We start from the raw sequence: 27671 nt of genomic DNA, 5'->3' as shown, positions 1-27671 counted from the left end.
AGTTTTTTCAACTCTAGTGCCAGTTTCCACTCCTATAAGTTACCCATACCCCTGGTACCCACTACTACGATTTCGCGCAAAATCCTGCGACATTCGAAAAATGACACAAATCGTGCGAAAAACGACGCAGAACCTTCCGTTTTGCTTTAATGTCGGATGCGTTGAATAATTTCAACACATACGACAAATCGCATGCATTGTTCTGATTTAAAAAAATGTAAATCATAATCAAAGTCATGGAGCTGATTGAAAAGCTAATTTGAATTCTTCTAGAGTTTGTTGCAGCGACGCAGAAGTCTGCGTTTCTTTGTGAACCTCCATCCGATTCTGTCGTACGTCTGTTCCGCCAGAAAAAAAAATCGTGTCGGGATTGACGCAGCAATGGGAACCAGGGGATACTCTTCGGTCTACGCGTATAAGCTTCAGCCAATTTACTGGAGGGTCCCCAGGTTGGACTCACAACCAATCCTATCTTTTCAAACGATACCGTTTACATCCAAATTGATAACCTTTCTCCGTAGTAAAATTGCCAAATTCTATAATCTGATTTGTTTGTGTATCAACAATTTAATAAGAGTCTAACTAATCTATCCTTAATTTTAAAAAGGATTATCTAAAGGTTGTATTTTCCCTTAAAGATAAGATTCAAATTTTACGCATTGTAAATACTTAAGTGAAGGAGCACAACAAAAATGTAAACGAACTTATAAATTTCCCGACAATAACAATAAATTAGAATCGGTGCCTGTGATTACCTGTTATATTTATTTTTAGTACATTTGGAAACTTTTGTGGTTGGTGTATTTTGTATGGCTAAACCTTATCTTTGTATTACTAATCGTAATACTGAATATTTGTTTTTGTTGACAATAGCTCATTCAAAAATACCTCTAAGATGAAATGAGTTAATTAGTGGAATAATTGAGAGTAAAATTATTTGATAAAATCAAGCGTAAAATCCTGTGATCTTATTGGCCTATTTTAATCGGTAAATATATTGAACTCAATTGAAAACTCGCTTATAGAAAACCTATTTATTTGTAATTAATTAATGCATCAACGGTAAAAATCAACTAACAAGCACGGCCAGATCAAATGATACAATAGGGCATCTTCTAATTTCATGTTTGGGGGTGGGGGAATTATTTTCAATCCCCATAAAAGAGTATACACTATGGTTTTTCTCCGTGTTTTATGTCTGTCACCCATTAGGCTTCGCAGCTAGTTTTAAAAATTAACAGGAACAAAAGAAACAAGACAAAAAGATCCTTCTAGTAACCCAGCTAGATCTAGCTTAATTTTTCTGTTTCAGGCTTTCTGATCTTCCAACTTATGCCCAAGAAATGATCAGTAAGTCTGTAAAAACAGTTGGATGGCCTAGGAACTCATTATTGTTCACCTTTTTTAGTTTAAAAAATCGAAGTTGGCTGATTGGTCCCTGGAGAACACCTTAGCTACTATTTTGGAATTTATATCACAAGTATAAAAACTTCAGCTACATCTTTTAGTCGTGACAGCAACTATATAATCTTCACATTACCCCTCTTAACCTCAATTTCTTTAATATCAGCAATAAAAATTAGCCGAGTAAATCTTCGTTGATAGACATTAATGAGTCCTTCGGAGGCGTTAATTGTTCCCATGGGCCAATACCCTCCCCCCACCAAAAAAAATTGCTTATATTATCTTTTATTCTGCATAATTAACTTCTTCTTTTATCAAAGTCCCCCGCAGGAAATCCTACGTAGATCCCTGTCTAGAGATCATGGGGTGGAATTCCACCAAGTCAGATTTTTATTTCACAATGGTAGGTCAAACAGTTCACTTACCCAGCGTGAATAGCAGCAAGGTTGGCGAAGAACCATTCTGGAGAGTTGAATCCTAAAATACAAACTCCATGAAAAGGCTCCAGCCCAAGACGAATGAAAGCTTTTGCTACTGTCCTTACGTTTTGCAAATAAGCTCTGTAGGTATATTCTTGCCATTTGCCTTCTCTCTATATATATATAATAAAAAAAAAAAATGTTGGTTAGTAAGAAAGATGAAAACCCAACTCTAAGATTAAAGCTATTGCACCTTGCTATTCCATAACGAGAGCTGCCTAACATAAAAACTTAAAATATCCAATTATTGGTGAGCCAAAAATAATTAACCAAACATAATTAGACTCAGAATTAGAACTAGATTGTGAACGGAAACCGATTGCACGCTTTGAATTTCACCATTGGTCATCAAAAGATAATACTTAAAAAGGTCATCAAAATACTTAGCCAATGTGAAAAAGACATTGGATTATAAAAATGAAAAACTCAGAAACCAATATTTAAATAGACATTAGATTGAGAACGTCAAATACTCAAGGAACAATGAAAACTGCTGGGCATTAAAATTACAATAGGTCACCGAAAGATATTCCACCAAACAGAATTAAGTTTACATTCTTATGGATCTTGCGTAAATTGGCGTGATAGGCCTACTTAGCCAATGTGAAATAGATATTAGGCTGTGAAAATGAACGGAAAGGATGAAAACCAGTTGCTAAGTATATATTCAGCTGAAAAAGATTTAAACTTTCTCAGACACTTTTATTTCCCCATCGAACACGATCTATCAAGTTTGAGTCAAGATCCTTGTTTATAGTAAGCAGTTAAAACACATTCTGTTTTTGGAACCCAATATTTAACATCAGCTCATCAGAGTGAGATTCATTCATTTCTTTCTTCATAAAAAGACAGAAGTCCAAAATGGAAACATGCCGGATTGATGGGAAGTAGTTAAAGCGGCCAATAAATATTTTTACGAAAAATATATATAAAATAAAAATAAAAACTTTCTAAAAAAAAGAAAGCATATCGGAATGAGACTCACTCATGCCTTTCTTCGCAAAGAGACAAGTAACCCAGAAAATAACTGAATACATAGCTGATTGGTAGTTGATTATTAAAACAGGCAGAACAAATTTTTGGAAAAAAGAAAGATGAAACATCAAAAAAGAAATATCTTGCGTATTTACAAATGTCATGGCTATGGGGGTTCAAATGTGATATATTCCGTCACCGAAGTAAGGATCATCCGAATTAACATTTAAGTCATAAAAATAAATCACCTGATTTACTAAATAAAATTTCAATCCTTGAATCTAAACCAAATTTAGGATCTTGAATTTAAACACTGCATCTCTTAAGAGAGGACAGTGAAGTTCCGACACAAGGTTATGTGCAGATTTTCTAGCCAAAGAACGCTTGGTGCCAGCTTATAAGTGCCTAGATTATAAACAAAAAATCATACAAAATACCAGAGCCTCCAGAATTTTTCATGGGGGGTGAGCTGCCATAAATTTTTGCCAGGAACACGTTATATTCAGTTTAGGCCCCACCGAACTTGGTATTTATATGCAGTCTTTGTATTCCCAGACGCGGGCAACTGCCTCATTGCCCATTCGTGAGCTAGCACTTTTGTATTCAATACTAAATGAAACAATTAAGACTAGCAGCTGAAATCCAATTTTGAAAGGATTATTAGTAATGCCATTTATCAAATCGTGATTTCGTTATATGTAATCTCTTGTCTTGGGGTTCAAAACTTTCCCGGATTAATCTTTATTTATCCTGCTTTCTACGAGAATAGATGAGAAAACTGACCTTACTCGACGTATATAAGAACAGGGCAGACGGGTATAGCGAGTCTGTCTCAGAGGACAGTTTAAATTCGAAAAATAGAAAATTATATGAAAAAATATATAGAATCAAAAGGAAAATAGTAACAATTATGAGATATTGGGAGGAACACCAAATGTCCCTTTACCTCTCTCTCACGTGGTCCTCTCATATAGTGTCCATTTTTCAAATTATTTTTATTTATTTTTATTTTTTTACTTTTATTTTTTTCAAATATTTTCATGTAAATTTTGATACATTTAATTCATTTTTTTCCAAATATTTTCATGTAAATTTTGATACATTTGATATATAATTTTGATTCCTTGCTTTGGGTTGTTGTTTTTGACCCCTCCCCCGCTCTCATAAGAAATCGTGCAAATGCGAGCTAAAAATAACTGTACAAGAAACGTAATTGATGCTACTTCTGAATCCGGTGGGTTCCAATTTTCCATGTTGAAAACCAATAACCTCTCCAAGGTACAAGCCCAACTGTTTCATTCACGGAATACTTTGACTGCGTAACTTTGTTCCAGAACGGAGGGGTAGATGCTTGAAAGGTGTATTTTAGCCAGGAAAGTACCATATTAATTAAAACCCTTTTTCGGTATTTTTGATCCTCTAGGAGAGCATTACAGCCCACATCAACTCTAACCAGTAGGAATTTCACACTAAATGGCACCAATTCATGAATATGTAGGGGTAACCGCACAAAATATTCAATTTAGGAAGAGGACCTGAATAATTTTTGAGGGAGGAGGGTAGAGGTTTGAAAAATGTATTTAAGCCAAATTAGTACGATATTGTTTCCAAACGTTGAGTTCTTTTGTATATTATTGAGTTTAGTCTAGAGAGAGGAAGATATAAACCTTCATCTCCTCTCTAGGTCGCTGGAAGAGGTAGTAGGTATTCCAGGGTCGGCGGCATTAATTTATAAGAAATATTAGGGGGGGCTAAGGCTTTTTGCTTAAATACAGATAGATAGAAAATTTATTATTTTAGAATTTAGGAGAGGGGCTTTAAAAAAAATTAAAGTACATACAAGAAGATATTTTTTTTCATAGGGGGCAACTGTTACTACCCAAGACATCTATGCATTTTGTGTAATGTCTAACAGAACCTTAACCAAGCATAATCTACGATACGAGGATTCATCAATATCTAATGATGTTCAAAATACTAAGCCTTAGCTCTTGGGTATTCCCCCAGGGGTGCTGAAAAGCATGCCGTGTATTGATTGTCAAGGACGTATGATACGCATTATATATAGACAAACGTGCCAACTATGACAAATCCTTGCATCAGAATGGATTGTATGAGTAATTAAAAGGAAAGTGAAACCATGGCTGACAAATTTTAGCTCTTCTGAATGCAAATACAAATGCAGGGGCTTCGGGCCAGTGTCCCCTCATAATCATCGAACTTGTCTAATATTTTACCCTTTTACACTCATTGCATACGTGTAGGCAGAATCGTATCAAGGATTTTTTAAGGGTGGGGTGGGGGGATTACGAAAGTATTTTTTCGGGGATCGGCGGGGGGAGAGTTGTAATTTTTTTAAAGTCATCAAAAACTTGTTTATATTCATTTTTGCTAAGAGTCGGCCAAACATTTCGAGGGGGGGCTCAAACCCTTTAACCACCCTGGATACGGCCTTGCATGTAGGATACCCTTGTATCAAGTTGTTTGAAAGAAGGTCAGAGAGACAAAGCAGAATTTTTTTTTATATAAAAACAATTATGTGGTCTTATTCCCTATACCCAAGCAAATTTTTGGTGTCTAGCCCCTCCCCCCACTCCAAAATAGATCTTAAGTCCTAAGGTACGTACATAGGTAAAAGTCGTGTAACTACACTTACAAGAGAGAACGGCCCTTAGATTTAACTCTTGTTGTTAAGCTTGCTAAGAAGGCCGTATCCCACGGGTGGGTGGTTAGCCTACTGGGTATGAACCCCTTCCCCCCAAATTTTTTGTCCAACTCTTAAAAAAACAAGTAAAATGTAAATGCTTTTTTATGTGTTTTATAAAGTTTTTTCCGATCCCCCCCCCAAACAAAAATCCTGGATACGCATTTGCTAACTAAAATGTTGGTCATGCTGATCCAAAACTAAACATGGTTATATAGTTCTTTTTTCTAGGTTTCCCTTACAGTTATGGGATGGAGAGGGGGGAGAATTCATGTCACGGGATCGGTGCAGACATTTTGAAGAGGCAAAAATAACCAAAAAAACACCGAATAACCGAAAATTTTTTTAAATCCTGCAATTTTAGAGGGGAAGAATGGTTTTGAAGTCCATTCCTCTCCCCTGTGCAAGTACCTTGTCATGGTTGTTGCTAAAATATACAGCTGAGTATTTGTTGGGGGAGGCTATTAATGGTTCTTATTCCCTATTAAGAACTAAAACACACATAATAAAAATAAAACCAAATACTAGGACCATTTTGTTAGATATATGAAAACAGTAGTTGGGTCAGAATGAGAGCATCTTGGTTGACCTTGAAAATTCATGATGTTCTTTCCGCGAAAAACAGAAGAGAAATTTGAATTCGAGCATGTCGTTTTGAATCTCTCAATGTAAAAAAAAAAAATATGGAGGATTGGGTCCATACCGCTCCCCCAATTTCTTGAATTTTCTTGGAGCCTAGCTTCTTATACTATTTACGCAATATTTGTCCAATTTCAGTGTTTTTTTTAATTATTTCCCTTGGACTGAAAACGGTACCTGAATCACCTTCACCCAGCATCCCGAGTTTGATTCCTGGTACCGGAACCTCAAACTTGTTAGAACATCAGACCATTCCTCTAATTTCTCCAACATTTTGTTGGTTATCCACCAAGTTTATGGTTCTGGTGCCGGGAATCAAAAAGACAATTGATTTTAAGGTGACTGTCTCCCATGCAAAAAAAAAAAATTACCCGATCCAGATGCTAAAATCAAAATTTAATAGCAACAAAACAGGACCTCAAGAACATCTCACTTGTTATTAGCAAAATAGGCTTTCGTGGGACGGCTCAACATGTATGAAAGTGTTTTGAACAGTAAAGAACCCGTTAAGGCCAAGAAACAGCTATAAAATCTCAAAATTAGCAGTTAGTCCCCAATTAGTCAGCCATTGGACTGACTTTACGGTTACAATATTTGCATGAATCAAAGATTCTTGAAAAGATATTCTTGTCATATGTGTCAATCTAACATGTTGCTGTCAATATTGCAACTGTATTGTCAATGTGTTTTTTTTTTCAATATTTATTATAGAACACTGTGTTGTATGGCCTTGTTAGGTTTATAATGAGAAGAAAAAAAGTGAAGAAAAAAAAGAAAAAAAATGTATGAATGTTAGTGATGTGTAAAGGAAAAGAAAATTATTTAAGTTCATCTTTTATTTTGCTTTTTTCAGAGGGGGGGGATTAGATTTATGCTACTATATTGTGATTTGAATTATCGAGTACTGTGTTGGCCTTGTTCGGCTTATAATGAGAACAAAAAGGGATAAAAGGGAAAATACAAATTAAATTGCACGACTGTTAGTGATGTATAAAGGAAAGAGAGTAATTTAAGTTGGCGTTTTACTGTTATTACTTTTGTTACAGGTGGGGGGGGGGATAAATATATGTTACTATATTGTGATTTGAATTATCAAATACTGTGTTGTATGGCCTTGTTCGGGTTATAATAATTCTATCATTTCTAGCCTAGCGGCAAAAGCAATAACAACTAATAAAATCCACTAGATTTATATTAGCTAGCTTATCAATATATTATATTATAAATCTATATATATTTACATATATATATATATATATATATATATATATATATATATATATATATATATATATATATATATATATATATATATATATATATATATATATATATATATATATATATATATATATATATATATATATATATATATATATATATATATATATATATATATATATATATATATATATATATACATATATATACATATATACATATATATATATATATATATATATATATATATATATATATATATATATATATATATATATATATATATATATATATATAAATAAGTTGTCTGTGTGTGTGTCGACTGACGTCATATTTGTCGACTGACGAAATTACAGACCGGGACATCGGGACACAAACGACGACCGGGACACCGGGACATAGGGAATATAAATGACGACCGGGACACTCAAAGAGAAAGCGACCGGGACACAAGGAATGTTCGATTAGCAATCACCATCAACAAAGCACCAGGACACAAATGACGACCGGGACACAGGGAATATAAATGACGACCGGGACACAGGGAATATAAATGACGACCAGGACACTCAAAGAGAAATTACAGACCGGGACACCGGAACACCAATGACGACCGGGACAAAAATGACGACCGGGACACCGGGACACAGGGAATATAAATGACGACCGCGACACTCAAAGAGAAATTACAGACTGGGACACCGGGACACAAATGACGACCGGGACACAGGGAAACAACTACAACGGGGACGCCGGGGGGCACAGGGGATAACAAAGCTCAAGGGCAATCATTAGAATAATGAGGTATAGATCTGAATACAGATTGTTTTTCCCATGGACAATTATATGTTGCATGTTCAAGAGTCGGTAAACCTGACAATCTATTTATATGTACAGACAATGGGACAGCCAAGAATGTTGTATATTCGCAAGTTTTACGTAGTTAAATATATATATATATATATATATATATATATATATATATATATATATATATATATATATATATATATATATATATATATCTATTTTCATAGGTGGGACTCAGGAACACAACTACAATGGCGCGTAACTAATATGGCCCGTAACGACTTACGCGCGCGGGGGGGCTTGGGGGGGGCGAAGCGCCCCACCAACTAGGTGTTGGCGTGAAGCGCCACCCCAACAGCTAGTATATATATATATATATATATATATATATATATATATATATATATATATATATATATATATATATATATATATATATATATATTTCCATTTGGCTAGCTCCTAGTTTTCAAATTATGCCTAGGTGGTTGGAATCACATCTTACACAGCAACAACATTCTGATTGTTTGCTACAGCCTTGTCGAAAAGCCTGGAATTCATATAAACCTAATTCCTAGGACTATCATCAAAAATGTTTAGGGAAACAACTTCGGAAAATAGCGGACAACATGGAAATTATAAAAGATCGTCTTGAGTCTCAAGGTTTCAGGGGGCTATCCTTGCGTGCAGGTCTCGTGCCCATGACCTGTCACTTGAATATGTTTTGAGCTGTACAAATCAACCTTGCTTGAATCCATACAGCAGGTTAACTACCCATTAAAAAAGTATCTAGAACTGGGACCCGTGCCTTTGTTTGGGGTAATAAAACATACCCTAGGAAGGAACAGTTAAAACAAGTTCTACGCATTGTAGGCTATTGGTCTCCTTAGCATGTCAGAGTAGTTTTTTCAGGCCAGATCAGCATAAAGACTCCCCCCCCCAAGGTACAGATTCTTACATTATATATGTTATTTTATCATGGTTATGTCTGATGGAAAATCAGTTAATGTACCTGATACAAAGTAGTTTCAAATTTGGCCACAATTTTTTATTTTGTCTAAATCATGGACTGATTATTAGAAAATGTCCAGTTAGTCAACACTAAATAATGCAGCACTATAATAATGCATTTAAGAATGACAAATTTGATAAATAATCAAATAGTCGCGTTATAAAAATCTAAAATTTAATGGTTAAAAATTAATAATTACATAATTGAATAATAAATAATTGCTCTGGTGTTATCTCCTTTGATGTATCCCACTTGCTTTTGTTTTGCTTTCTCGTTTGACCATTTGTGTGATCTGGAAAGACTTGTGCTACTTAGTGTTGCTTTCTGAATATTTATGAATTAAGATGCAACACTAAACTCTGCTTTCCCTTAGCCAGGGTGGTAATTTTGTTGTAAAAATGTTTTATAGACAAGTCTTTCATGTTGTGAATATTTCTTATTTCATCTAACATATTTTCATTATTTTTATATTTTCATTTCATCTATCATTTCTATATTTCATCTTTCATATTTATGAATTAAGATACCACATTAAGCTCGGCTTTCCCTTAGCCAGGGTGGTAATTTTGTTTTAAAAATGTTTTATAGACAAGTCTTTCATGTTCATGTTTCTGTGCATCGTCGGAAGTAACCAGAATTGGTATTAGACTTTTCATTAGAATTATATAAAAATTATAATTCCACTTTTACATTAAAAGGAGAAGGAAATTTACTACAAAAGTCTTTTATTATTACTTGTTAATTTAATGTGGACAAGCAAAACGTGACTGGATTTACTAAATCGACTAAAACGAAGTGTGAGTAGCATATTTAGTCAAGATTTCCAAATTGTTCTAAACATTGCAAAACTTTCTGTTCTTGTCTTAATTCACTTTGAATACAAAATATGGAACTATTGCAGATTCTCTCTCTTCTCAATTTATTTCATTTCTTTATCTATTCTTCTTCATTTATTCTCTCTCTCACACAAACTCTTCTTTCGCTTTGCTTTCTTGTTTGATTATTTGTGTGTCCGAAGATTTTTGTGCTATTTAACTTTGCTTTTCGTTGCTTGGCGTTGGACTTAGAACTGAAAGAACTAATAACAACATTTTCTAAAGGAATTTAATTTTCTTTCAATGAAAAAAAAGTTTCGCTATAAAGTTCAAAAACGATGTGAAAAACTAATTTTTCACATTTCTACAACATGTAAGCAGAATCTATATTTGTCATAATCTACATCTACACCTACAAAGTCTAAATCTACAATTTTGTCAGTTATCTGGCAAAATCAGTAACTTGAAGAGAAACGTGTACCAAAAGACGACACTTACGTGTTATTCCAACCACACTCAATAAGTGAAGTTAGGTTAGCTATATCAGAGAATTATGGAAAGCAGGCCGTCTAGACCGCATTATATCAAATACCTAACCTAACCAACTCTATATATTATATATTTTGTTAAAATGTATCTGCATAGTAGTTTATTTCACTTAGACTAAGGTGTTATCTGAGAGTGGACAAGGAAAAACCGGTTTTAAACAGATCAAACTTCTTGAGTGTGGTCGGGATAACACGTTAAGTACCCAGAGGAAGATGGGATATTGTGCAGTAAAGCATGTTGACTAAGATGTAGAGGGTTTGGACGTAGCCGGATTTAAAAAGTGGACGTCTGTCCGACGGACGCCTCACAATCAGTACATCGGGAGAGTAGTTTAGAAGGTAGGAGAGTGTATTAGGAGGTGGTTTAATTAGGAGAGAGTACAGTTAAAAAGGAATTAACAGCTTTTAGATTTTGCTGGGCAACTGTAGAATCATTTTAAAAGTAACAAAACCTCGCCAAATATTCTAATCTCAAGATACGCCTTGTACTGTCTTTCCCATCGTATTTTTACAACCGACAGAAGAGCGAGGCAAATTCCTCCATTCACTAAGCTCTAAAGGTTGGCAATTGACCCCTAGAATATCAATTGTGCAGGTCACAATTTATTTTTGCTACTGATAATTACCCCCACATTCAATAGTGATTTATGTTATTAATTTTGGCTCTTTTTCGCGTTCAATAAGGAATTGCAATTGTCGAATTGCGTCCGAGGGGTCACCTACTTTCCACCCCCTGGTGAACATATTGAAGTGCCACATGTTCCGCAGAGTTTCACCCCGCGTGGTACATAATGGGGTACATGTGCCGCATGGTACAGTCCCAGCCACTCTTGGCATGCAACACCTGGTGGTTGTGACTTCTGAAAATTGGTACCTCTTCGATGATCGATAGTATCCCAAAGATATTAGTACAAACCTATTGCAATTATTACTTTCTTATAATTGCCTTTAAATATAATTCTTCCTTTACAGATGGAAAATTCTTGCTAAATATCTCTATCAGGATAAGCTAACAAGGTGTTTATTGTTCCAAAGGCTCTACTGGGTTACGATTTACTTTCTTTTCAAATAGATTAACTTGGAGCTTCAAACCATGTTCGATAGAGCACACTAATTAAGTTGATACAATAGGCTACTATAAATAATTGCGATAAGCTCTATTGAACGCGGAATATACTTGCGAAATGTAAATTACACTAAATTACATTTTTATATTGCTCACAATTTTGCAGTTTTGTTTCATGCTCGTGGCATGTCAGAGCCACACTTGAGGACAAATTAAATACGTACAACAACAGTGCAGATAACGTATTCCTTACGTAATTTGGAGAGCTAGGTTATGTTCAACTTTCAAGTGCACTACTTATGATTGACCAATCAGAGTGAGATATAAGACATAATAATTTAAAACCAGCTTGGAACAGCTAGTTTTCGCATCTGTATGATGAATCTCACAAAACATATTAAGACATAGCATTAATAGAGAACACAAGGAACATATTAGTGTTTATACTAGTATGTTTAAAACATGATATGTTTATACTAATATATACAATATATATACACAATATGTTTAATATGTTTATGACTATGTTTCAAGCCAAAATCCTGCCATTTTAATTTTCCACTTGTGTAGTTCAAGTGTGACATTTAAATCAAGGATAAATTTTAACTCTTATCTCAACAGGTGTGACTAGCATGTGGCTCCGGCATAAGGCTACAGTAACGGGAAGCGTTATTTTTCAAGTGCGCACATTCAAAAAGCGAACTACAACCATCTGCTGCGCGTTCGCAAAATTATATATATATATATATATATATATATATATATATATATATATATATATATATATAAATATATATATATATATATATATATATATATATATATATATATATATATATATATATATATATATATATATATATGTATATATATATATACATATAACAGTGATAAGTCTATTGTACTTTCGAAGCGGAAAATTAATAAATCCTAGGTTTTATTGCTTAAATCCTTTCTAATTCTGGCATTAGTCGTAGAATACTAATTCCGAAATTATATTTGCTAAAGTCAAATGCTTATTTGTTTTCCTGATTAGCTCAGCCAAAAAATCCTAGTAAAAATACTTCACCATCAATTTGCTGGCACTAAACATTTGGCAATCGCGCCTTAAATCTGATTCGTTGATCCGGAGGTAAGTTACAGTGCTTGAGTAATTTAAAAAAGTGATAAAAATAAACTTTGAAAACAAGCCAAGTTACTGAAGTAAAGGAAAAAGGACATACGTTATAGTGATAGTAACAATCGGCGAAGGCTGATCTACAGCAAATTCTTGGGGGGAGGGATGTTACAAGGGTGCCAATACTTGACAAGTTTATTTCAAAAAGAGTAAAGAAAAAGAATCTAGAGCACATATTTTTTTTGGGGGGGGGTGTCTAAAGAGCCTTCCTTCTCGTTTGTTTACCTCCAAGGAAATAAGTAGGAAAAATAGCTCCTTTCTGAATAATAGTACATACCTTAACAGCAAGCGCCACTCTATCCGTGTACCTTTCAACTGCCCTTGCTAAAAGAGTTGGAACAGATATTGGGGGAATAGATTCAACACCACGTTCTCCAATTTTCAGTTTAACAGCCCCAGAAGCTTCCGTAGTCTTGTAATTTTCGGCTGGAATAATTTGATCTGGACCTTAAAAAAAATGGATTATTAGGTAAAATATAGCAAGTCTTGTTCAATTATAAGTTTTATCAGTCTGGGAGTATTGCTGAGGAACATTTTTGGCATTTATCCAGGCAAAAAATTTAAATTAAATTACCATCGCACATTAGTAAATTGGCTGACAAAGCACAGAAATGGGAAAGAATATTCTAACAGTGGTTACAACTACAAAACTGATAAATCAACAAGTGAAATGACAAATGAACTCATAATATATATATATATATATATATATATATATATATATATATATATATATATATATATATATAGATTCTTATAATTAACCCACTTTTGCATTTTCAAGTTTCCCCTTCTCCAAAACGAAACCTTGCTCCCCTCCGAAATACATTATTTCGTACAAATCGCTCGTCTTTCACTATACAAACAATTTTTAACTAAAGAATATAAAAAATGTATATACTAAACCAATTATTAATATGTTTTGAAAAAAAATACGTACCTTTCAAGTACATTTTTGGTTTTGGCAGTATCGGTGAACCAGATTCAATTTCAGCTACAACATTTTCTCTAATAACATCCTTATCTATTGGTTTGATCTGATAAATTGAACCATTTTGCTACAAAAGAGAATAAGTAATTAAAAGCAATAAACAACAAGCAAAACAACAAACAAGCAAGGGGTGCTTGTGCATTTGTGCCACTCACTCAAAGTTTACGCTGTGTAAAACTCGAGAACAAACCGGTTTCTTCGTTAGTTTCTTTCAGCTTAGCGTGGGACAAGACAAGTGACCGAATAGATGGAAAATATATAATCTGTGCTGTATATTTGCACATCAGGGGAGGGGGGGGGGAGGGTAAAGTATTTGGACAGTTTGAAGTTAAAAACAATTCTTACTCCATAATAGGCAGAATAACTGTACCACACATTTTGCATACACACCCGCTATATTTTATCCTTCCCCCCTAATGTGCAAATATATAGCCTAAATTTGTTTCTAAAGTAACGAAGAAACTAACAAAGAAACCGGTTTGTTCTAGAGTTTTAAACAGTGTAAACTTGAGTAAGTGGCGTATAATACACGAGTACCAGGCAAGGATGTGGGAATTTATTTCAGTGAGGAAAAATTAGAAAAAATACACAAAAGAATCTTGATTTTTGAGAGATTAGGATGCAGACAGGAGCATCCCCCTCTCCTCTGCTCGCGCAGTAAAAACTATTATTCTCCTTTTTTGGGGATGACATAATTATACCAACAAATGAATTTTAAGAATTAAGTAAGCTTCAAATTTTAAAATAATGCGACCAGGGCAGTATCCAGGAATGGTGGGAGGCCTACCCAATTTGACCCCCCCCCCCCCTACCAAAATTTTGTCCGATACATAAGAAAAGTAGCAATAATGCATGTTAACAAATTTTATTATGTTTTGTAAAGATTTTTGTACCCAACCGAACAAAAATTATGGATACGACCCTGTCTGTAGCGCAATTCTTCAAGCCCTTCCAAGTAATGAAGTAACTGGTGTTTTTTTTTTTTAATAGAAATCGAAACTCAAAAATTTAGAACTTTGCTCACAACATGTGTTTAAAAAGAACCTGTTTTTATGTTGATCCTGAATGTACATTTTAACAGATGAACTTTAGGAGGCCCTAGACGTTCAATCATTTTGATCAAAATTTTCCGTCAATCCATTGACTTGTGCTTCAATTAATCTTCAATCGACCCTTCATTGTCCACCAAAGATAATCTAACACTGCTTTTGATCAAAATAATTGAATCATTGAAACTTTCCATCCATCACCGGTAACGCCAGACCCAGGCGTCAAACGGGTTCCTAGACGGTCAATCATGCTTGAGTCAATCGACCGACGGAAGCTTTTGATCAAAATGGTTGACCGTCTAGGGCTTCCTTTAGAGTTATCCATGAATTAACACAAAAATAATATGCTCAATTCTAGAAAGGGGGAAAACGCACCCAAAAAGAAGTGAAATGAATGAAATTACGCCATTAAATTCAACATGTTTGAAAGCCCTATCAAAGTTTCAAGCTCCAATTTACAGAAATACAAATCTTCGTATTTTCCTTGAGATGAATGGCAATCGATGTGCATTTGTTGCTGTATGTTTATATGTTATTTCTCTTTTCCACTATAGATCACGTGGTACTTTGACCGTAGAAAATCGAGAGAGGCCTCAAGGTGAACTTCAAACTAATGTTTTGACTCAGCTATTTCAGAATCTGAAAAACTTTCAAATTTTGCATTTTTTCTAATCATAGAAGGGGGGTTTCCAGTTTAGGCACCCCGTGAATATTAATTGGTTTACTCTTTCATTAATTACTCCCTCCCTTCACCTCCTCAGAAACTTTCTTATTTTAAGCACAGAGGCCGAAAAATACTCTTTAACAAAGTTTGAGAAAACCATGTTGTCAATCCAGGTAGGTACACAGGAGGGGGGCTCCGAACCCAGAGCTCCCCCAAGTATGATGTTTTACTCTATGAGTGGTAATTTCTTGTATTATCAATTGAATTAGCGTATTTTAACCATTTTTTCAAGTTCTCTCCTTCCTATCTCCAATAAATTCTCATGTATGTACCGTTATCATACCTCCTTGGCATTGTTTATCTGATCTCTGTAAAACCTCTTTATTGAAATACGAGCTTCCATCACGAGTGTGTTTTTGTATGGATATTATGACGCAGTTATTTTATAATCCAAATTTTTTTTTCAAAAATTGGCAAGACCTTTAAATCATGACTTGAAATTTGTTGCACTGATTTCTGCTTATATGCCAGGAGCTATTTCCGGGAAAAGAAATTACATATACAAACGAATTATTCATAACATATAACTCGTTAAACATATTAATTATTATTGCACGATACAAAATGAGAAAAAAATATAAAGCCAAAACACGAGGATATTTCAAGCCAGTGAAAGATGGGATAACATTGTAAACGTTCCGGTCAAAACTTTCGCTCCATTTTCCCGAGAGCACGGAAGTGAGTAAAGAGTAAAACAAATTATTGAGCATTCAGGTACTTGTCTATTATCCCGACAAAACTCAAGTTCTTGATCTGATTAAAACCGGTTTCTCTCTCTGCATTCGGTTACGATTAGATTTGCCTGATTGAGATGAACTACTATGCAGGCATATTTTAATCAAACAGTTTGTGGTAACGAACTATAAGGAGCGACACGGGTCAATAGTAACCGAAACTCTAAAAAGCGGAACTTTGATACCAATAGATACATCAAAAGAATTAGAATTCAAAAAATAGGGGAAAACACCCCCTAAAAGTCATAGAATCTTATTGGAAATCACACCATAAGATTCAGCGTATCAGAAAACCATATTGTAGAGGTTTCAAGCTCCTATCTGCAAAAATGTGGAATTTGGTATTTTTTGCCAAAAGAAAGATCACGGATGTGTGTTTAATTGTTTTTTTTTCTCAATGGTGATCTTATCAACCCAGTGGTCCAAGAATATAGCGAGAGGAATCATTTGAACGGAAATTAAGTTTTAGTGCCCTTTTTAAGTGACCAAAACATTGGAAAGAAACTTGGCACCCTCCCACGCTCATTTTTCCCCAAAGTCACCGGATAAAAATTTTGAGATAGCCATTTTGTTCAGCATAGTCGGATTATCTAAAGTCTATGTCTTTGAGGACGACTCAACCCCCCACAGTCCCAGGGGAAGCGCTGCTAATTATGAACTTTGCCCATTGTTTACATATAGTATTGATTATAGGTAAGTATAAAGACGTTCTCAAGAGGGATTTTTAGTGGGGGTCCGGGGGAGGGGGTTACGTGGGAAGATACCCTCATAAAGGAATGTTTCATTAGGGAAGGTAAATTCTCCATGAAGCCGAATTTCCCACCATTATTTTAAAAACGATCAGAAGTTAAATAAAAAAAAGAGTTTTTTCAACTGAAAGTAATGGACCAACACTAAAATTTAAAACGAACAGAAATCATTACAGATATGAGAGGGTTCGTCCCCTCGTCAATACCTTACTCTTTATGCTAAGTTTTTTGGTACTTTCAAACTTATTCTAATTGAACAGCCTTTGTGATTCATGGGTCATTCTTAAAGAATTGGAGCAAAATTTGATCTTAAGCATAAAGAGCGAGGCATTGACGAGGGAGAGAACACCCTCATATACGTAATAACAAATAGCAATCAAACAGTTCGTGGTAACGGTCTGTAAATAAGGAGCGACCCGGCTCAATAGTTACCTAAACTCTAAAAACAGAATTTTGACACCAATAGATGCATCAAAAGAATCAGATTTTTATGCTGATTTCAAATATATAAGTTTCATCAAGTTAAGTTACCCATAAAAAGTTACGAGCCTGAGAATATTTGCCTTATTTTCACAAAAAGGGTGAAATACCCCCTAAAAGTCATAGAATCTTAATGAAAATCACACTATCAGATTCAGCTTATCAGAGAACCCTACTGTAGAGGTTTCAAGTACCTATTTGTTAAAATGTCGAATTTTGTATTTTTGCCAGAAGAAAGATTACGGATGCGTAATGTCTGCAGAAACGTTTTCTTCTTTTTTTATGGCAATTTCAGATGTTTTTTAGCTTCAAAAGGACTGAGCCCATCTTTATTGCTAAATTATAATTAGCTGAACGTAGCTCGAGAATAGCTATTTAAAGCCTATTTGAGGCACTGGTCTATGGCGGTTCGAATTAGAAAATTAGACGAACTTAGATTTTTTCTGGGGGGAGGGGGGTTGAGGTTACAAAAAAACTTTTAAAAAAGCATTAGCAAATTTTTTATATTCATTTTCGTTACATTTTTACGAGTCGCACAAACATTTCAGGGAAAGGGGGTCAAACTCCTCACCCCCCTGGATAAGGCCTTGAGAGCAGATGTCAAGTAATTCTACGTTTTCGTCTCACCAGTGTTCAAAGACCCGTTGTTAATTTGTTATGCATTTTTAAAACATTTTTACCACGTTGTGGCGCTTTTAGAGAGAGAAGCTGTGGAGACCCCCTGCCCCAAAAACGAATTATATATTTTAATAGTCACACGAAAAGTTAAAGGGAGGGGGTGAATTAAAAGTTGTTCTCTAGGCGAAATTTGAAATCAGGAAGTGTATTTTCAGCATCATATTTTGTAGTTTCTCAAAAGGGAAGGGGGAATATAGATCGTTTTTTATCGAAAAAATTTATTGGATAAATGGGATACGAAATGTCAAGGAAGTCAAGAAAAATCAGGTCCTCCCCCCCTTTGTACGTCCCAAGGGAAAGTGTCCTTCGAGTTATTTGTAGTGAAATTTTGATGGCTTTTTTTGGACATCCGTCTCCCATAAAGATAAAGACTCGAAAATTAAATATCTCGATACCCGTCTTACAAAATGGGAATGAAGTAGAGGTCAAGCAATGTCTTATAGGTGTCTCCAATATTACTAAAAGCATAAACTGCTGAAAATACATGAGTGTTTGATATATTTACAATTAAAACTTAATTCAAAAAGGGATTACCTGCATGTAAGAGAACTTACTGTTTTGTGGTTAATTACTGTAGCCGTGTGAACAGCCTGTTCTTGCTCTAAACCCATCGTAGGTGAACCAAAATCAGGTGAGCTCCCTCGAGATTCAGAAGGAGATGTATCTGTAGTGAAACCACTATCGTTCAGAGTCCCAGGAGAGGCAAGCGATTTATACCTAAGGAAGAACAATATAAATACTTTTAAACCTGTACAAATAGAACCCAAGGGAGACTAGACATAACCCCGCTGAAGCCAGGTTACAAATCAATCAATCAGATAATATCTTTATTACCCAAAAGAGCACACAAGAGTTCAAAATAGGGTAAAAGGAAAAATACACACACCACGTCATAACTGTACCCTTTTGGTACAATTTAGAGGTATAGGTACAACGGGGTACAGTTAAAAATTTTTGTTACATTATATTTTTTTTTTACATTTTGGTTTTACTGGCTCCTTTCTGACTCGGATATCTGTTCAAGTTTTAGTTCATCGAAAATTTTCTTCTTGTTTTTGAGAATTTCCAACCTGCTGTTAAGATGGAGCAACTAAATTTCTTTGATACAATTTTAATCGGAAAACGGTTACAATTTATTTCAAAGTATTGACAGCACTGACACGCACAGAAATCACCATACTATTGCGAAAAAAACATACCTGATGTCAAATAACATTATTGCAATTGATTTTTATCAAACAGTTCGTGGTAACGAACTGTAGTAAGGAGCGACCCGGCTCAATAGTAAACGAAACTCTAAAAAACGAAACTTCGATGCTAAAAGATATATCAAAAGAATCGGATTTTTATGCTAATTTTAAATATGTAAGTTTCATCAAATTTAGTCTTTGTCATCAAAAGTTACGAGCCTGAGAAAATTTGCCTTATTTTGGAAAATAGGAGGAAACACCCCCTAAAAGTCTTAGGATCTTAACGAAAATTACACCATCGCATTCAGCGTATCAGAGAACCCTATAGAAAAAAATTTCAAGGTCTAATCTACAAAAATGCGAAATTTCGTATTTTTTACCAGAAGACACATCACGAGTGCGTGTTTATTTGTTTGTCTGTTTGTTTTTTGTTATTTTTGTTATTTTTTTCCCAGGGGTCATCGCATCGACCAAGTGGTCCTAGAGTGGTGCAAGAGGGCTCATTCTAGCGAAAATGAAAAGTTCTAGTGCCCTTTTTAAGTGACCAAAAAAAATTGAAGGGCACCTAGGCCCCCTCCCACGCTTATTTTTTTTCTCAAAGTCAACGGATCAACATTTTGAGATAGTCATTTTGTTCCGCATAGTCAAAAACCACAATAACTATGTCTTTGGGGATGACTTACTCCTCAACAGTCCCTGGGGGAGGGGCTGCAAGTTACAAACTTTGACCAATGTTTACATACAGTAATGGCTATTCGGAAGTGTACCGACGTTTTCAGGGGAATATTTTTGGTTTGGGTGTGGAGTTTAGGGGAGGGGTCTATGTGGGAGGATCTTTCCTTGGAGGAATATTTCGTGGGGGAAGAGAAATTCAATGAAAAGGGCGCAGGATTTTCTAGCATTACTATTGAAAAAAAACAATAAAAATATAAACATGAAAAAGTTTTTTCAATTGAAAGTAAGGAGTAGCAATAAAACTTAAAACGAACAGAGATTATTACGCATATGAGGGGTTCTAAAAATACTTTAGCATAAAGAGCGAGGTATTTAGGAGGAGATAAATGCTTCGCTCTTTATGCTAAAGTATTTTTAGTAATTTCAACTATTTATTCTACGGCCTTTCTGATTCAGGGGTCATTCTTAAAGAATTGGGACAAAACTTAAGATTTAGTGTGAAGAGCGAGGTATTAACGAGGGGACAAACCCCTCATATATATAATCAAAAATATAAGAATATAAAAGTTTGTTACGTAAGTTAATTCTTAAGTTACGTATATTTTTTACTAATAAAAACGTTCGTTAAAAATTAAAAGTTCTAGTCGCCTTTTTAAGTAACCGAAAAATTGGAGGGCAACTAGGCCTCCTAATTCAGGGGTCATTCTTAAAGAATTGGGACAAAACTTAAGATTTAGTGTGAAGAGCGAGGTATTAACGAGGGGACAAACCCCTCATATATATAATCAAAAATATAAGAATATAAAAGTTTGTTACGCAAGTTAATTCTTAAGTTACGTATATTTTTTACTAATAAAAACGTTCGTTAAAAATTAAAAGATCTAGTCGCCTTTTTAAGTAACCGAAAAATTGGAGGGCAACTAGGCCTCCTGATTCAGGGGTCATTCTTAAAGAATTGGGACAAAGCTTAAGATTTAGTGTCAAGAGCGAGGTATTAACGAGGGGACAAACCCCCTCATATATACAATCAAAATTAAAAGAAAATAAAAGTTTGTTACGTAAGTTAATTCTTAAGTTACGTGTATTTTTTATTAATAAAAACGTTCGTTAAAAATTAAAAGTTCATGTCGCCTTTTTAAGTAACCGAGAAGTTGGAGGGCAACTAGGCCTCCTTCCCCACCCCTTATTTCTCAAAATCGTCTGATCAAAACTAAGAGATAGCCATTTAGAAAAAAAAAAAGAATTATTATCCAAATTTCATTTTAATAATTTATGTACGGAGAGCCAAAATCAAACATGCATTAATTCAAAACGTTCAAAAAATAAATAAAAAAACTAGTTTTTTTAACTGAAAATAAGGAGCGACATTAAAACTTAAAACGAACAGAAATTACTCCATATATGAAACGGGTTGTCCCCTCCGCAATCCCTCACTCTTTATGCTAAAGTTTGACTCTTTGCCACAATTCTACTTTTTAAAACAATTAAAAACTTTAGCGTAAAGAGCGAGGGATTGCAGAGGGGACAACCCATTTCATATACGGAGTAATTTCTGTTCGTTTTAAGTTTTAACGTCGCTCCTTACTTTCAGTTAAAAAAAACTAGTTTTTTTAATTTAATAATACATAGCATCGAATACCCGATTACAATTATTGAATTGCGTTCAACATCACGAACTGAAAACTATTGCAATTTATCTACGTTTTGTGCTTCAGAGCTCAATAAGCTGCAATTCACCCTTTAACAGATAGAAATTCTTGGGATATTTATCAATTAGTAGATACTCAGGGCCGTATCCCAGATTTTTTTTGGGGGGAGGGGGGAGGTTTACAAAGCAGTTTTTCAGGGGAGGGGGTTACAAAAAACTTAAAAAAACGCATCAAACTCTATTTATATTCATTTTTTTTATATTTTTTTTTGCGATTCGGACAAACATTTCGAGGGGGGCTCAAAACCCCTACCACCACATGGATGCGGCCTTGTATATGCTAATATTATATTCTAACATTTATCAATATTAGTATATGCCTTTAGTTAGTTTCGAAGGTTCTAAGGGTTTGCAAGATTTTTTTTGTCATAAATTCATTTTTGTATTCAAATTACGTTCAATAGAGCACAATAAATACGTTTATTTGACAAGCTATTGGAATTAATTACAACCAATTGCAATAAACTCTGTTGAACGCGGGGAACAAAAGTTTCAACAGAAAAAGAAATCGACGCTGCTCAGCCGATAACAGTAAACCCGAAAGCTGAGACTAGACATTAGTTACTATAAATAACAGTGCAAATCGGGATCCGTTATTTACCGAACTGTTATTTATCGTCATAGAAAAGCAGTGTGGTCTTTGAATTATCTACGAAGTTAGTTACTAAACGCCTGTACATGAGAAACTTGACAAAACCAAAATATAGATATTCAGTAATATTTCTATCAGTAATTATAAACATATTCCAAATTGGAATAATTTCAATGCGAAGACATGAGATACAACAAAGGTGTTGCACAAACAGGTGAGAATCAACAGGTTCTGCTATGGCATGGACCAGAGCACAAACAGGTTCTGCTATGGCATGGACCAGAGCACAAACAGGCTCTGCTATGGCATGGACCAGAGCTGTGACTATATTGTCAGAGTCAGAGACATGGCTGTATTGGCGCCAAAATCTGCCAAATTCAAAAATGAACGTTTTGTGGTAGATGGATATTGAATAATAATAGTAACACATCTTATTCTTCTTAATATTACACATTTTTGTTTGAGTTTTCTATTTCAAACAAATATATTCTCACAAATGAAGAAATTTCTAGCAATTTTAACATTAAGTTCTGGAGAATCTACAGTTTGCGCAATATCAGAAAATTATCAATTGCATGAAGGGAAAAATTACTAGCGCCACAAAGCGCAAGCCATCTTGTGAACGGCTGTAAGGTGTGTCTATGCCTCCAATACCACTATCTATATACCTTTTTGAGGGAGAAGGCCCCTTATCTCTTCATGTAACTGGAGGGATAAATCGGATGAGCACCCTTCATTTGTGTCTTGAACAGGTTAGCATATCATAGCTAGTTCCTTCAAAGCAGATCCGATTAACATATACCTCTTTTTTATTGTTCTCTGATAGGGTGCGACCCAAATATATTCCTAGGTTCCAACCAGGGCTGTAAAAAAACTCAGCCATTTCAACAATGCATCAATTTTGTACCGCTAAGTGTGGGGTGCATCCACTGGCATAACTAACTAGAGGTTACGCCCATTTGTATAGCCCCTGCCAAATACGCGTGCCGGAATTTATTTTGGATAGGGGGTAGCTTTGAGAGAAACACGAAAAAACAACTAAATTACATGAATAATACATGGGTGCTAATTCAACAAAATTTAGGGGAGAGGCGACAGGGATTTTTTAAAGAAGATACAATAAAGGTATTTTTCAAAATCTAAGGGGGGGATTTTTGCAGGGAAATTACTAAAAAATACATTTTTTCAAAATTTAGGGGGCAATAGCCCTACCAACCCTAGTTGGAAATTAGTGGATATAAGAAAATAAATCTTGGATTTTTAGGGTGTCGCTATTCTATAGAGTCCCCCTCAAATGGCATCAACTGAACTAATAGTCTTACTTTTCTGTCAGGATAAAATTTTTATTCTCCTCATGAGACAGCACAAAGTTAAAAGAAAACATTTTTTCAATTACGTGCTAGAGCAATAGTTCAGCACTGAATAGGAAAATCAAAATTCTAATGTAATTATTGAGTCATTTCCCTCGGTTTCCTAATCTCATGACGTATGTTTAATATCGCTCAGTAGTAATAAAAAAGAGTCACGGGTGTGTAAAAAAAAAAAAAAAAAACAGATTTTATCTAGTTTGGAATTAGCTAGTAGAATACGTTGAATGTTTTCCTTCTTGTTAAGTTTACTTGTATTAGTGTTAATAAAATTATCAAGACTTTATGTTGCCAAATAAATTTGAACTGAAAAAAATTGCATCACATCTATTATTCTATGCTTTTCTGTAGGGACGCCAATACACGAAAATGTAGAGGCAAGATTTTTCAAATTTTTCAATCAAAATACCAAATAATGAATTTTTTGAAAACTAAGCGGGTGGCAGAAAGTCTAGAGTAATGTAGATATGTTCTAAGGCCACACTGGCTTTACATTATGTTCGACAAAAAAAAGTAAAGAAAGAAAAAACTAAAAGAACTTAAGGAAACCAAACCAAAGAAAAAACTAAAAGAACTTGAGGAAACCAAACCAAACCAAAGAAAAAACTAAAAGAACTTAAGGAAACCAAACTAGGGTGATTTTCAGCTAGCGGGAAATGAAGACATAGCAGATATTTTGACAAAGAGCTCCGCCAAGCCGTCCTCAGCGGGAAAAAGGTATATATGAAAGAAAAAAGTAAGTATTTTGTTCAGTTTAGACCTTCAGAGGCATAGCTTTTTTCTTTTCTATATAGGCTACATTTTGTCCTTCCTTGTTTTGCTTTTAAGCGCTGAGGACGGTTTGGTAAAGGGGGTTTGATCTTCCTGTTTTTCATAGGCTAAACATCAACCTTGTTTGGTTTTCTTAATCACTCTAATCGTAATTGTTTTCTACCTCTTTAAAACAAAGTCTAGCCTCCTCCCTCCATTAGTACCCCGGCTTTCCTGGTTAAATTTTGCTTCTGATTTCGAGCACAATCACGAATGACAAGAATTTTGATAGGCCCATTACAAGCAAAGCTTCTTGGGCCTATTAACTGATTTACTTTTGTAATAGTTTTTCTTTTAGTATTAATAAATTGATTGATTGATTGATTGACTAAAACAAGAAAAGCAGCTGTTCCTGTTCCTGGATTTAAAACAATTCGACTACACAGCCCGGGTCCATAGTATGTTCCCATGACATATTCTAGAGAGGTTTGAAACTTTCCTACCCTCCTCTAAACTCTTCTAGCTAGAACAATGAGGAATCAGGCAATTGAGACGAGAAATTTTGGAGGAAATAATCTTCCAAATGTGAGGCTATCTTTGATAAATAAAATAGTCCCAATCTACAACCGGTTCAATAGTTATAAGGGGGTGAATCCCAAGTGCATACGCAAGGCAAGAGCACAGGGACCCAGCCCCGTGAAATTTAATAATTTTTTCTTGATTCTACATAATTTTGTTCTTGTATATTTGACAAGTTTCTCAACCCCAAAGACAAATTCTCGCATATGTGCCTTACGATAACCCTATTCCTATCTATCCCTTAATTTCTTACCTTGGATTCTCGGAACTTGAACTAAATTAGACTAAAGAGTAACGTAGTATTTCATTAAAATATAACTTCTCAAAGGGTCATGTGCCAACCCATTTGACGTCAACAAATGTGAGGCCAAACTCATTGACAGAAAATATACAAAGAGCCAAAATATTGACTGTCACTCGTAAATACAGTCAACAAATTTAAATTCAGCTATTTCAAATCGAAGTTTTTTTTCAGGCACGTAAACAAGATTTTTTGGAACTTGTCGGTTATTGGAAACACACCCAAGAAGTGAAGCAAACCCAATCCAACGTAACCTAACCTAACCCCCATCCCCACTCCTAATGTGCAGGCCCATAGCCCAAATTGTTCAAGTCCAATGCATGTATCATCCATCGCTTGTTTTTGCAGCTATGAAACCGGTTTTTTGAAATAGAACCAAAGCATAGTTCTTGAATGTATTTCCAATAACCTACAAGTACCGATTTCTTTCGGTGGGGGAGGGATCGATAGAAAAAAAAATCGGGGGACCAATGATAACAAAAAAAAACAAATTTTATTAGGTAATTTGAATCAGAGGTGTCCAGAAATTCAAGAAAGTTTAGAATTTGGGGGACACCCAAGCCCCCCCCCCCAGCGTAGGTACTAGATTAAATGTAGACCAGGTCATTCCTGCTTACATTCAACTCTTCTGTACTGATATTCGGCCACTTCTGTTCCCCGGGAATCTAAAACGTATTCGTATAAACTATTACCAGTACTGCAAATTTCTTTGATATCTGTCTCGTTCTTATCGGAATACAAAACTGATTAAAAAGTATTGTGCGACAGATATTACTGGTGTTTTCGAAAAATTATCTGCCAAGCTAGCTATTGAAGCGCCTTATAGGCTAGGGTGTTTTCATCGCCTTATCCATCTTTTTTCTGTATGTGATTAACTTTGTTTCTTGTTGTTCTTTTGCTGTTTTTCTTTTGTTTTTACTCCCTTTAACCTCTGTTTTGTAAAGTGAGTGATAGATAAATTATTATTATTAATATAGATGTTAACATCCTTTATCAAACCGAATCCTAATCCTTGATCACAAGAAAATTTTGTTCCATAATTTGTGAGCTCCAGGTTAACACCCAAAATTTATGACACGGCAGAGTTGTCTTGCTTAGAAAAGTGTCAAAATATGGATGGCGAACCTGCTATTTATCAATTAAATTGACGGGTTAAAATTTGTCAGATAAATAAGTAACTAGAGAAAGTTAAAGATATACTTCTCCACGCTTGGCACAACCCCAAAAACCGTTGTTGGTATAGTTCTGCCACGCTTGGCACGCGTCACCTGGTGTACATAATTCCTTAGTGGGTAACCCCTCAGTACTTCCTTTTGATTTATTTATCGTTAGAATGAAGAAATTTTTGAACTATGTGCAGCTAATTTGTATTTCTTCACTAGTCCCCCCTCCTGTCACCCCGTTGTGCTGCAATCCACTATTTTCCTCTGGTCTCCTATGTTTGAATATTAGGCGTAGGAGTTACCTTACCTCCGAGGTAATTGCGTAGCCTAGATTCCTCTATATTATGAGAGAAAAGGCGTGGCTCACAAAAAGAACTGATGGTTCAATAAGGGCCGTATCCAGGGGAGGGGGCTATTAAGGTGGTTTAAGGGCCTCATTTCCCCGACATATTTTTCAAACTCGTAAACTGGTCTTAAAAACACAGGTAAAAACCTTACACTCCCCGGAAAAAATTCTTTTAGCAGACCTTCATGAAAAAATCTTTTGGTATCCCCCCCTCTATCCAGAAAAAATCTGAATATGGATATGACCTTGGGTCGAGCCCTAAGGGCTGAGCCATTACTACTACTACTACAAGTATTACTGACAACTCACCGCAGCACCAAGTCACCTGAGGCCAACACAGCTACGCACGCTTCTCTTCCATTGTTTGTTTTATTTAAGAAATAAGAAGGAAAGCAAATAAAGTAACCAAGTGCAACAACAGTACAATTTGATCAAACAATCTATGGTAACAAAATCACAATTAAGAATAACCAGAGCCAGGCAAAAATCGATTGTTCTCGTGTCATTTTTCAAGTGACAAAGTGATCGCTCCGCATATAATTGTATTCTCCCGCTCACTGCAGCTAGTATCAATTTCGGAAAAGACCAAAGTATGGGAGATTACAGGAAAAGTATAAGAAAGTATCGGAGGCATCGTAAAAAGTTCGAGACTTAGGAAGAATCGGAGTGACGCTCTCCCCCCCCCAAACCCTATGGGTAGCTATCAAGTAGTGTGTGCTTTACATTAACTGCAATGAAAATGGTC

General features: G+C 35.1%; 1 protein-coding gene across 5 annotated transcripts in view; it reads right to left on the bottom strand.

Moving 5' to 3' along the window:
- Positions 1–27671, bottom strand: part of LOC136037704 (long-chain-fatty-acid--CoA ligase ACSBG2-like) — a 115388-nt gene that overhangs the window by 68044 nt on the left and 19673 nt on the right. For 3 of the 5 annotated variants that reach the window (XM_065720463.1, XM_065720465.1, XM_065720466.1), the window contains 4 exons: positions 18810–18972; positions 13791–13908; positions 13128–13297; positions 1830–1996 (listed from right to left, as the gene is read on the bottom strand). In XM_065720463.1, coding sequence (XP_065576535.1) covers positions 1830–1996; positions 13128–13297; positions 13791–13908; positions 18810–18972 — 618 coding nt within the window. Of the gene's footprint in view, positions 1–1829; positions 1997–13127; positions 13298–13790; positions 13909–18809; positions 18973–23742; positions 23844–25369; positions 25388–27671 lie in introns of those variants that run through there. The other 2 variants (XM_065720467.1, XM_065720464.1) reach the window with 2 other exon arrangements.

This window comes from Artemia franciscana, chromosome 17 (assembly GCF_032884065.1).
Source record: "Artemia franciscana chromosome 17, ASM3288406v1, whole genome shotgun sequence".
Lineage (NCBI taxonomy): Eukaryota > Metazoa > Arthropoda > Branchiopoda > Anostraca > Artemiidae > Artemia > Artemia franciscana.
This window is presented reverse-complemented; position numbering and strand designations above follow the sequence as displayed.